At 40.1% G+C, this 11722-nt stretch overlaps 6 protein-coding genes across 10 annotated transcripts; 3 read left to right on the forward strand and 3 right to left on the reverse strand.

The window, feature by feature from the left end:
* Nucleotides 1-233: 233 nt before the first annotated feature.
* Nucleotides 234-2125, reverse strand: LOC117789582 (cysteine-rich DPF motif domain-containing protein 1). Its single transcript, XM_034628624.1, has 2 exons — nucleotides 2028-2125; nucleotides 234-780 (listed from the first exon to the last, which is right to left on the reverse strand). The coding sequence occupies exon 2, from the start codon at nucleotides 770-772 to the stop codon at nucleotides 278-280; it is 495 nt and encodes a 164-aa protein (XP_034484515.1). The 5' UTR covers nucleotides 773-780; nucleotides 2028-2125; the 3' UTR covers nucleotides 234-277.
* On the reverse strand, nucleotides 813-2160 carry LOC117789581 (putative transferase CAF17, mitochondrial). The gene is made up of 2 exons (XM_034628623.1): nucleotides 2028-2160; nucleotides 813-1944 (listed from the first exon to the last, which is right to left on the reverse strand). The coding sequence occupies exon 2, from the start codon at nucleotides 1941-1943 to the stop codon at nucleotides 900-902; it is 1044 nt and encodes a 347-aa protein (XP_034484514.1). The 5' UTR covers nucleotide 1944; nucleotides 2028-2160; the 3' UTR covers nucleotides 813-899.
* Nucleotides 2161-2541: 381 nt separating this feature from the next.
* On the reverse strand, nucleotides 2542-4149 carry LOC117791584 (nucleolar protein 12). The gene is made up of 3 exons (XM_034631374.1): nucleotides 3631-4149; nucleotides 3171-3560; nucleotides 2542-3107 (listed from the first exon to the last, which is right to left on the reverse strand). The coding sequence occupies exons 1-3, from the start codon at nucleotides 4076-4078 to the stop codon at nucleotides 2614-2616; spliced, it is 1332 nt and encodes a 443-aa protein (XP_034487265.1). The 5' UTR covers nucleotides 4079-4149; the 3' UTR covers nucleotides 2542-2613.
* Nucleotides 4150-4465: 316 nt separating this feature from the next.
* LOC117790154 lies at nucleotides 4466-5432 on the forward strand. The gene is made up of 2 exons (XM_034629467.1): nucleotides 4466-4767; nucleotides 4828-5432. The coding sequence occupies exons 1-2, from the start codon at nucleotides 4555-4557 to the stop codon at nucleotides 5311-5313; spliced, it is 699 nt and encodes a 232-aa protein (XP_034485358.1). The 5' UTR covers nucleotides 4466-4554; the 3' UTR covers nucleotides 5314-5432.
* Nucleotides 5433-6021: 589 nt separating this feature from the next.
* LOC117790346 (aprataxin and PNK-like factor) lies at nucleotides 6022-7285 on the forward strand. 2 transcript variants are annotated; one of them, XM_034629768.1, is made up of 3 exons: nucleotides 6022-6611; nucleotides 6763-6926; nucleotides 6991-7097. In XM_034629768.1, coding segments are annotated over exons 1-3 (639 nt in total). In that variant the 5' UTR covers nucleotides 6022-6138; the 3' UTR covers nucleotides 6993-7097. The 2 variants fall into 2 exon arrangements, with proteins under 2 accessions (XP_034485659.1, XP_034485658.1); XM_034629767.1 differs by having other exon boundaries at nucleotides 6025-6611; nucleotides 6977-7285.
* A 674-nt stretch (nucleotides 7286-7959) lies between these two features.
* Nucleotides 7960-11673, forward strand: LOC117792902 (transcription initiation factor IIA subunit 1). Of its 4 annotated transcripts, none has more exons than XM_034633215.1 (7): nucleotides 7960-8139; nucleotides 9514-9726; nucleotides 10145-10153; nucleotides 10218-10574; nucleotides 10635-10842; nucleotides 10900-11144; nucleotides 11211-11673. In XM_034633215.1, the coding sequence occupies exons 1-7, from the start codon at nucleotides 8116-8118 to the stop codon at nucleotides 11316-11318; spliced, it is 1164 nt and encodes a 387-aa protein (XP_034489106.1). In that variant the 5' UTR covers nucleotides 7960-8115; the 3' UTR covers nucleotides 11319-11673. The 4 variants fall into 4 exon arrangements, with proteins under 4 accessions (XP_034489106.1, XP_034489107.1, XP_034489108.1 ...); XM_034633216.1 differs by having other exon boundaries at nucleotides 9514-9717; XM_034633217.1 differs by lacking the exon at nucleotides 10145-10153.
* Nucleotides 11674-11722: the final 49 nt, after the last annotated feature.

Below are 11722 nucleotides of genomic sequence, written 5' to 3' on the forward strand. Positions count from 1 at the left end.
CTGTAAAATTGAGATTGGCATCTATCGATATATTCGATATAATGTTAACTTTTTCGATATATTGAGCGTTAACAGGAGACGAACGTGAGTTAACAGTCACTGCGTTAACATTACGGAGCCGGATCAAAAATGGCAACGGCGCGCAATTTAAATATGTTTTAGTATTTTGTAATAAGAGCCCTTTTCCGAAACGTTTTTAGACCAAAACTTCTAACCCGTTTTAAAAAAGATTATTTATGAATGCATTTTATTCTAATATTTATGATGGGAACTGGATTCAATTACTTTGCTTGGCCGCCAGTTGCTTGCGAAGACGAGTTTGTGCCTCCACGGGCCAGGACTTGAGTTGGGCACTTCCACAGGGCAAACAGTAGGTTTTAGTGTAGTAGAAACTACAGGTGGCATCTTTGCAAACCACTTTGGAGCAGATCGAGCAATTGACGCCCAAGGCGACATAAAACTCTGGCTTGGATTGCCAGCGAGGTGGCGGTGCCTGGAATGGATCACGCATAACAAAGCTGTCCTCACGAAATCTGACGCCGAGAGCAAAAGGCGGCTCTGTTCCGTAGTAATGGACCATTTCGTGCATGTCGCAGGAGCTGCAGTGGAACTCAATTCTGGCAATGCGTTCGTCATCATCCGCCTGCTCCTGCACCTGAGGCTCGCTCTGAGCGGGCAACTCTAGGCGTGCAATCTCCGCCGCGTCGTTTTGAAGATGTAAGTCCTCGTCATCCTCATCGATGCTGGTGCTGGTGGGCAGTTCCTGCGCCATGGTGGACACTGCAAAGGGAGAATCAATGCGAGAGCTGGGCTTGATCGGAAACGAATCAACTTTACTAATTGCGCTAGCCTAAAATTACATTCAATTACATAATAAAAATAGTTCAGTTTTCTTTGGGTCACTCGATGGCGGCATGGACACGCTTACTGGTCACATCGCTGGGCCACCACTGTGGCCGATCCACATAGCAGCGTTCGCCATCGATGACCAGTTGCTGATGGCTACCCAGAACCGGCTCAATGCGCAGCAGAGCCACTCCACGATTATGGGCATGGCCAAGCACACGTCCAAGATTGGCACCCGCCACCGACTTGACAATGTGATTGGAGCTGACCGGAGCGGTGAAGCGCACGGGCATGTATCGCTTCCGTATGACGCCCGAGTGATGAACCCGGGCCGTCAGCTCCTGTCCGACGTAGCAGCCCTTGTTGAAGCTGACTCCGTTGAGGTAATCGGCATTGGCCTCCAGTGGAAAGCATTTGCCGGGCGGCAACTCCTCGATTCCCTCGCCAATGCCCTGCTTGTACCGCAGCAATGTGTAGTTGCTGTCGGGTGTGGAATTGGAGGCGACCACCTCATGATGGCGCCACAAGTTCTTGATCAGATTATTGATGCCCAAATCTGTGGGCGCAAGGATGCGTGTGCCGAGGGATTCGAGACGCGGATCCTGCGTAATAAACAGATCCTCTGTCTTCTTGGTGGCTATCTGATTGGTCCGTTGCTCATTGAACAGCACCCAGGGCACATACTCATCATCCACGGTGTCGATGTCAATGCGTTTCCTTACACGATATGTGCGCAGATGACGACGAAAATCCGACGAAGCATCCCGATCACATTCCAATAGAAACGTGTCCGGATCATTGGTGCGATATATGATGGTGTCGTACATCACACGTCCGCCTCGGTTGAGGAACAGCGCGTACATGGACGTGGGTCCGTTGGGCTCCTGCAGACGGGACACATCGTTGGTCACCAGACCCTGCAGAAAGGGCATCGCCTCGGCTCCATGGACCCGCACCAGTTCCCGCTTCGTCAGTGGCTCCAATGTGTATGTGCCGGCATTAGATAGCCTCGGTCCGGGCAATCTGCTCCCGCTCAGGTTGCGGATACAACAATCTCTCGCGATGCGGAGAAACTTGAAATTTTTACATACATTCATGCTGTGGGCGGAGGTAGGAGGAGGAGGAGAAGTGCGGTATGTGCACCGGCTTGCATATAATTCAAATTGCATAATTACGCTTACCTGAATTTTTGTCAAATTAAATAAATTATTATTATTGATTGCACAAGTTTCGAATAAATTTTACTTGAAATTTGTGTCTGTGCTTACAGTGCGAACAGCTGACTGAAAATAATATATTTGTGACAGTGACAGTTCGAGCAGCTGCTACTCTAGGCCAAGGTGTATTTATATAAGGTAACGTATTTCGATTAACAAAGTCTCATAAATAAATTTAATCCAAGATGCATTTATATAAAAACAACTTAATTCAGTCTGACTCCATCTATTCCCACTGCCCAGGAAATTTTAATAAAATTTTAGTTCGGAATAAATGGGAAACTCACTCTACGTCATTTGCTTTTGTTATGTCAAAATTTGAAACCAAACTGAGTTTCTAGGACTTCTAAGCTTTTTAATATAAATTATTCCTTAAGGTCACAAAAGTTCTAAATATTACCGCCTTTTTTTTATATCATTCCGAATTAAAAATGCTCTTTAAATTATCAATTTTAACGAATTTTTTTTTAAACATACATCCATAAAAAGACCGTTTTAATTATTTTGTTTGTAAATTATATACATCAAAGTTCATAACATATTAACTAACTCAAGTCTTGGTCTTTGGAGCAATCTTCTTGGCCAGCGCGCTCATTTGATTATTGGTCTTCTTCTTGGGCTTCTTATTCTTTTTAATAGCATCGACTTTAACGCCTCGATATTCCGATTTCTTTTTGTTAGCTGCAACTTTAGTTGACTCGGCGGGTTTTCCATTTTCTTTCAGTTTCTTTTTGTCCAGACGCTTCTTGGCACCAGCCGAGTTCTGTTTATTCTTAGACTTCGTTTGGGGTCCGGATTTTGTGGCAGCCACAGAATCTCTTGCCTGCTTGGCACCCAGTTTCTTTACCAAATAACGTTCAACATGGATTGGTCTGTCATCGAGCACAGTTTCGTTCAATTCCAGAGCAAGACCCACTGCATCTGGTTTCTGGAAGCACACATATGCCACGCCCTTGCATCCCTTTTCGCCATCCTGCAGACATCTGATGTAATCGATTTCGCCACAACTGGAGAAGATCTCCCGCAGCTTCTGCTCAGTAGCCGCTGCAAGGAACACAAAATGTAACATAGTTACAATATTCTTGGAGTTATATCATAATTACATACAGTATTTAAGATTGCCAACGAATATAGTGCGCTTGTTATCGGCATCGTTGGATGATTGCTCATTTCCACCAGGTCCTGGTCCAGCACTGGCCTTGGCTGCCGGCGTTACACGCAGGTGACATTCTTTGAATTCCGTGCCATTCAACGCCAACGCTTTCTCAGCAATCTGCGGACTCTCGAGCACCACGTAAGCGTTCAAGGAGACTGCACTTTTGCGCTGTTTATGCTTAAACAATTGCTTGCCACCCGCCGTACGCAAACGAATTGATTGCACTGTACCGTAAGGCTGGAACAGACGTCCAATTTGCACGCGTTTCGTGTTAATGGGCAGATTACCCACAAAAACAGTGGCTGCTTCTGCCGCAGGATCCCTCTCTCGCTTCTCTATATCTATTGATGTTGATGATTATGATATTAGGAACAACTTCAAATAAAAATATAATTGATTTGAGTGTACTACCTTTGCTTTTATCATTGGCTTTCCGTTTTGCTTTCTTCTCCTGTTTCTTGTCCAGTTTCTTGTCCAGATTCTTGTCCTGTTTCTGGGGTGATTTTTCTTCAGCGACATCACTCGCACTATTGCTCTTTTTAGCTGTTTTCGTCGCTGTCTCCACCTTGGGCTTCTTTTCTTCTGTTTCAGGTGCCGTTTTCCTCAGCTGTTTCTTCACCTTTTGCGCCTGCTTTTTAGCCTTCTTTTTCTCGATCTTGGCTATATCCGCCGCCGTTAGATTCTTTGCGGTCTCTTTGGCTTCCACGGCAACGGAATTCTTGACGGCATCGTTTATTTCTTTCGGTTTCTTGGATTTTGGAGTCTTTTTAACGGCTTTGCTTCCCTTTGACACGTTTAGTGGTTTTTCTTGAGGTTTTAATTCATCATTCTTCTTTGATTTATCATTCGACGTTTTCATTTTGAATTATTTTGTGTTTTTATGCATTCGATTCAACTTCACGTGTTGTACGCTAAGTGTTGGAGAATGTTGAAATCGAACAATTGTACAACACTTGTAGTGTGCTATGATAGTTTTTTTCGTCGCAAGATAGCTATTTTTGATGTGTCTGTACATTTTCAAACTACGTAATCATGTGAATGGCCAGTTTCCATTTAATTATTTTTTTTATTTATGTCTGCTTGGTCATTTCTATGTATATATTTTATTTAAATAATATATATGCCTTTAACAAATAAATAAATATAAATATAAAACATCTTTTATGTTAATATTTTGTTTTTAGCACTGTAAATGTTCGATGTGAATGGCAATAATATTTGCAGTGTTGGCAAACGTTTGACAGATAGCCAACATATTTTTCCGACCACCATTATTTTGGCTTGATTTCTCATCTCTATATCAATTGTTTTTTTCATTTGTAAAAATTAATTCGAATGGAAAAAATGAAAAGATACAAGCAAAAGTTACGGGACGTGTGGCTTTCTATGCCCGAATTCAGACCATGGCTTCGGCGAGATCCCGAAGAGTCATACAGAGCGCGTTGCCGATTTTGCAAATGTGGTGTAAACACTAAAATAAGCGATTTACGCGCTCACGCTTCGACAAAAAAACATATGATAAGAACTAGCGCAAACGCTAACGCATCGGTGAGCATAATTTGCAGGTAAACATCCTTACAGTCAACTAATTTGATTGCAATTCTTTAGCAAGTGAATAATAACATTGAGGAAGGCGACTTTGACCACACTGAGTACAAGCCCAAAATGCCGAAAATCAAGCGTGATAAAGCCACCACTGCAGCAAGCAACAACAAAACTGCTGTAAGCAAATTTGCAAAAGTTAAAACTGAACAGGGAACCGTCAGTAATCCAGATTATGAAGCAATTATTGAAAGCCTGGCTTTATACGAACCGGAACAAGCTATGTTCAGAAGAGAATCGGTTGATATATCGGAGGAGCATCAGATAGAGGGCGATATGACTGCAGTCAATATGGATGAGGAAATGATTACGAATGCCGTTACCGTTGCTGTCAACAATCTCAAGGATTCTTCACAAATATTTGGAGATTTTGTTGCTGATCGCTTGCGCAAATTGACGGACAAAACATCCGAGTATTGCAAGGAAAAGATAATGCAAATTATTTTAGAAGCTGGCACATTTGAACGAACAATTGTCAATGAATCGGAATAAATAATATATATAAAGTAGAATTTTAATATCACATTAAGCCTTTAAGTACAGAAGATTATTTGACTATCGCTTAACATACATATAAATTTCATAAATAAATTGTTATCGACATCAACCAATCTGAGAACTGTTCTTGATTCTATATACCACGGTAATGATCTATTCTGGACTTAAGATTACCAAGAAATCAACACTGACAGTTCACTTCTCAATGAATTACTTGACAGCAATATTCTATATTATAAAAATTATTACAAAAAAACTTGTAAAAATAAAAAAGGCGGCAACGATAGACCATCTATGCTTGTTTTTCTGTTAATCGATATTTTTGTTTTTGATGAGCGAACTAATCTTGGTTATCGATGGTCAACTTTTTGTCGATATTGTCGCCCAGCACTGAAAAAAATTTTAAAGCGCGAAAAATTATAAAAAAATTAAAAAATTTGATGAAAAGTTTAAAATTGGAAATTAGACAAAATTAAGGTAAACATTTTAATGAAGGTTTAAATTTCATCACTCCTCGGGAATACAAGGTAGAAAGTTTAATTCTATAAAAAAAAAAATAAGTACAAAAAAAATTAAGAAAACTGTAACAAAAATGTATAAAATGCTAGTTGAAAAAGAATATATAAAAAAAGGTTTAAAAATTTTGAGTACCTTTTTTCGGAAATGTACTTATTTTTTAAAGTAAAAAAATTCAAACCCGATCGGGAATTTTAACTGGAGTGGCAACACTCGGAACGATTTAATTCGCTGTTGTGAAATAGAATTTGTTTTAGTCTTGTTATAATTAATTACACTGTGGTTTATTAAGCTTAAGACAAGATGAGCGAAAACGAGTCCGAGTGTACATCTCCTGGTAAACGAAAGTTATCCGAAGATGAGGATAAGACATGTGTCGATGGAACAAATAAACGAAGAAAGTCAGAGGATGCGGAACCGTCGACATCTGTTGACAATGTTGTGGTGAAAACGGAAAAAGTGGATGAAGAAGAAGCTTCAAGCGAAGCAGAACATAGTAGTAACAAAATTCCAGTTGCAATAAAAACTGAACCAGTCGAAGAGAGTGCATCACCTGCTATCGATAGCAGTTCTTCTGCCCCAGAGCCCAGCACAAGTTCAAATGCTCCGCCCGTTGTTGCTGCTGCTAAAACGGAGCCAACCAACGATGTAGCAGCGGCTGTTGTAAAGACGGAGCCAACAACCAACGCCAGATCACCAACACCACCGGCGGCTGATTCCTCGGTCTCGTCGAGCACCTTTCGACCATCGTGTCGTTTTGGCATACGATGTTACAGGTAAATTATGCTGCTATTGATTTATTTAAGGACTGTATTGCTTGGTTTATACTGCGTCACAGAGTGTGACAGTGTTCACTAGCAGTCCACACTGTGACAGAAGCTGGCACTTGTGTGAACGTAACTCATATTAAACAAATTAAATTTTTAGACGAAATCCGGCACATCGAAGTGCAGAAGCACATCCTGGTGACTCGGATTATCGCCGACCAAGTTTTCCAACTCCCCCACTTGGTACACCTGTCTGTCCTTTCGGGAACTCATGCTACCGACGGAATCCAGTACATTTTCAACAGTATTCCCATCCACCAGATTGTAAGTAGGATGAAATAGATGCAATATGTAGCTGCTAAAGGGCACTCTAGTCAATTCTGCCCAGAACATTCGGAGCCGGTTACGCCAGCGACGTGCCCAGACGCAAAATCCCAATGCAAGGGGAGCTCAATATTCAGACTTCGAATCTGAGGATGACGAGGAGGATCCCTTTCACGATGAAGCTGGCTCCGATTTAGATTATAGACCTGGAGCCCCAGAAGATGACGACGATGAGGAAGAGGACGACCTAGAATTTAATAGCGAGCGTCAGAATTGCGACGAGTTTGATTAAGTCGAACGATTCCAGTAGGAAAATGTAAATATATTGTACAAAAAAATACATAAAAATATATTTTTCATTTCATTAAACACATGGGCTAACAATTTATAAGGGTATTTACATTGGTAAGGTCCCAAAGTCAACGGATCTTATGAGTATTTATTTTATTTTAACAGTAAGCATACTCATCGATCAATTGCATTTCGAGCTTATAAACTCAGAAGACTATCAACAAAATTGTTTGTTTTAAAAATCAAAATCTTTGCATTTGCCTAAAATGATACTAAAAACAGCAAAAGTAAATTTTTGTCTAAGTAATAGTTTTTATTATTAATTTTTTTTAATGTTAAAAATAATTAAAATTCGATAAGCATAACCAAGTAATTTTTTAAAAGAAGTGCTCCCAATGGTACTAAGGAATTTTAAATGTACCAGTTTTGGTACAAATATGGCAGCACAAGTTGTGTTATACAGCACTGGAGTACAATTGGTATTTTTATCATCGACCGATGCTGCCAACTTTTTAGAGGAATAAATAGCTGTTTCTGGCTGGAAAGCATCCGAAAAATAGCTGAAAAATTAGCCACATTATTGCAAATTATTGCCAATGTTCCCAAAATGGTACATGGTGCTATATTGGAAAGTTTTTGCATGGTGGCAGCCCTCGGGCCGTGTGGCAACGTTTGAGGCAGGCTCACTCACCTAGTTCAAAGAGCAACTCTTTTTTTCATTCCATCATGAACAACTCATGAACAACCCAAGTGTTTTTGCTTCGTATGAATTTTGTGTGTGAGACGAGACCCATTTTTTCGTAATTATTATTTATTAATTTGTTACACCTGGTGCAGTGTTCATTTCGATAGCCTTAAACCAAAGAAAGGTCTCAAACTGGCGGAGAAAAAAGTGCAGATGGCATTATGCCAAACATCAGTGGTAATGTGTACTTCAATTCAATATGCTGATAGTATTCAGCAACAAATATACATATGCCCTACAAACACAGAACACTGCGAATAGTGCAAATGTACTTATTTATTTGTCCGGCATGTAATTAATTATTTAAGCCATTGGATCGATTAACAAAGGGACATGGCGTGACATATGTAGGAAAGAAATGTGTTGCCCTCAAAAGTGAAAGTTTTCTTGGTGTAAAGAGCATGCATGAGTTGCCTTTGGCCTGTCTGTGTACGCTGCGGCGGCTGCATGTCTGCAGTTTTGACAGTGTGTGTGTGTTCGTATGCATGTGTGTGCTTGGTCATCGTGTTACATTCCATATGCCAAAGGATACGAGAAAATTGCCGGGTGTGCGAATGTCAAAATCTGACATACAGTTGGTCAATTAATTCTTTTGACAAAATAAAAAATCATTATATATTTATTCTTAAAATGATCCGGACAAATCTCATTATATTTTTATTTTGCAAAATAAAAGCTGGTAATTTATTACTTTGTCAGAACAATTACAATACAAAGGAATTTAATATAAAATTGATATTTGTGCCTTTATCAGCATCGAACTCTTATCTTAGTTTTGATAATACTCACTTACGTGCTGCGTATTTCTGTATATACTTACGTACATATGTTAATAAGAACGTACATAGTATGTGCCTCCACATTGGTAAGGCGGTCATGCTTGCAATCAAAAATAGCACTTCAATAACACTCACACACTTGCACATACTATCTACATATATACAAGCCATACATACGAGCATATGTAGGTGTTTGTGTATGCGAACTCCCAAAATTTAAATGCGTTTACTGATTGTGTTTACTAAACGATTTTCAATAGAAATATGCTCGTATTTAGTCGACACAGACACGAAAATTAAATAGGTTGGTCGGGACACTTCGGCTTCTCACACGTGGCTGTAAAGGACTTTAGATTAAATCAGGATTATTATACATATATTTTGTTATTAAAACTTTCTGAGTAGGTTTTCTTTTCGGGGTTTTCGCAGTCTCTGCACCAAATGTTCATCTAGCTTAAAATTTGAAAAAAAAAACTTAAGAATTTTAATATTTGTACTTAAAAGCTTATGTACACTTTATTCCATGATTAAAAATGTGCATTTGTTGTCTGTTTAATTCCCAAAAATAAACATTTTTAATATGGAAAATAAATGTGTAAAAACGGAGAAAATTTATCATCTGTAGAAAGGGAGTAAAAATTTCACTCAACTATAAAGCATGATTTATTGTGGTTTTAAATATATATTACTTAAATTTAATATTTCTTTGTAATTTAAAAACTTTTAATTGATCAAATAAAGTGTAATTTACTCAACTATAAATTTTTAACAGCTTAAAGTCTATCATGCCGTTATTGAGGATGTCATTTCCAATGTGCGAGATGCCTTTCTGGACGAGGGAGTGGACGAGCAAGTGCTGCAGGAGATGAAACAGATCTGGCGCAACAAGCTACTGGCAAGTAAGGCGGTCGAATTGAATCCAGAGCCGGGAGAGCCGGGCCATCATCCACCGCCCATTGTGGCCAACAATCCAAAGGTAAGCAAGGTGTGTTATCGTTGCCAAGGCCATTCATCATTGATTGATGTGCTGCGCGTCGAGTCTCGTCTTCTTCATGCATATTAAATAAATAGTATGTGTTTATCTTATCTGGGGCTATTTGTTTATGCTAGCATTAATTGTATTACATGTTGCATAATGCAGACAACAACTAAAACTTTTGCTCTTTCTCTCCAATTACAACAATTACAACAACTACAAAAACAAACCAACCAATCAACCAACAACAATTGCTCGTGCCTCATTGCCATCAAAACAAACAACAAACGACAACCACATCGACTGCTGCTTTATATGTGTAACTGCTACCACCATAAAAATCACACACACACACACACATGCTCACACCACACACACATACACACGCGCATACATAAACGAACCCACATATGCATCAAATCTGCAGAGCTCCAAGGTAATGCAGTTGCTAATAACTGATCATATTGATTATTATGACTAACTGCTTCCAATCTTTACAGGCTGCAAATGCCAAAGCCAAAAAGGCAGCAGCTGCTGCGGCTGCCTCACAACAGCAAAACAGCAGTGCCACAGCTGGTGGCATCAACACAAATACAGACAGCAATAAGTTGGCTCCACCTTTGGCTGGCGGTAAGTCGCCGGCTATTCCAGCGGCTGGCGGTAGCATTAAGAATGGTATAAGTGCCAGTAAATCGGAGGTAACATCACAGAATCCGCCACCGCTGCATCCCACATCGGGTGCCACAATGTTGCAAAAGCAACAGGCTGCCGCTGGAGGTGGCAATGCGGCGTCCGGTGGTCAGGCACCTATTCCACTTGTGGCTCAACTGGATCCCAATCGCATAATGCCTGTAAATGTAAGGAAAATCTTAATGTTTGTAATCTGTCGACACTTGAATAATTCGTTAATATTCCAGATTACGCTACCTTCGCCACCTGGGTCAACAAGCTCGGAATCTCGTGTGCTCACTATACAGGTGCCGGCATCGGCGCTGCAAGAGAATCAACTGACCCAGATACTAACAGCTCATTTGATTTCATCCATCATGTCGTTGCCCACCCCGTTAGCCTCATCCGTGCTGCAGCAGCATGTAAATGCTGCACTCAACAATGTCAATCATCAGAGTAAGCGATCTCTATAATGTACATGAATCATCTTCTATAATAGTGGTATTTCCATAGAAAATATTGCCATTGCCAAGCAATTAGATGGCGCCTTAGATTCATCTGAAGAGGATGAGAGCGAAGAAAGTGATGATAACATGGATAACGATGACGATGATGACTTGGACAAAGATGATGACGATGATGCGGAGCATGAAGATGCTGCCGAGGAGGAGCCACTCAACAGCGAGGACGATGTCACTGATGAGGACTCTGCTGAAGTGTTTGACACTGATAACGTCATTGTTTGCCAGTATGATAAAGTGAGCCGGATTCTCTACAGTAACAAATAGACATGTATTCATTCAGATTTTTTCGTATTCTTATAGATCACACGTTCACGCAACAAATGGAAATTCTATCTCAAGGATGGCATTATGAATATGCGCGGCAAGGATTATGTATTTCAGAAATCCAACGGTGATGCTGAATGGTAACCGATGAAACACCAACAACGAGCAATGAGTGTGAAGAAATGCATCCATCTAACAAAAACCAACAAAAAGACAAGACAAACGAAATGCCTCACAGTGCGCCTTCAACAACACGTTACTAGCACCCTAATATACCATACACTACGCGACCAAAATGATGTCCTACAACGGCAGCTGAACATAATGTTTGCCCAAGTTCACTGTTGGGCATATATGAAACCGTATCTAACTTTAGTGTCAACTACTTGTACAGAGTCATGTTGAGTTGTGTTTCAATCAAACAATTGTAATCGTAACGTATGTATTAATTACACTGCTGCATATTATTGTCAATAAACTGCAAATTTTGTAAAGAAAATATCAACAAAAGTTTGGCTTTAACCAAGTCCAAGGTTGTTAATAATATG

This window comes from Drosophila innubila (assembly GCF_004354385.1).
Source record: "Drosophila innubila isolate TH190305 chromosome 3R unlocalized genomic scaffold, UK_Dinn_1.0 2_E_3R, whole genome shotgun sequence".
NCBI lineage: Eukaryota > Metazoa > Arthropoda > Insecta > Diptera > Drosophilidae > Drosophila > Drosophila innubila.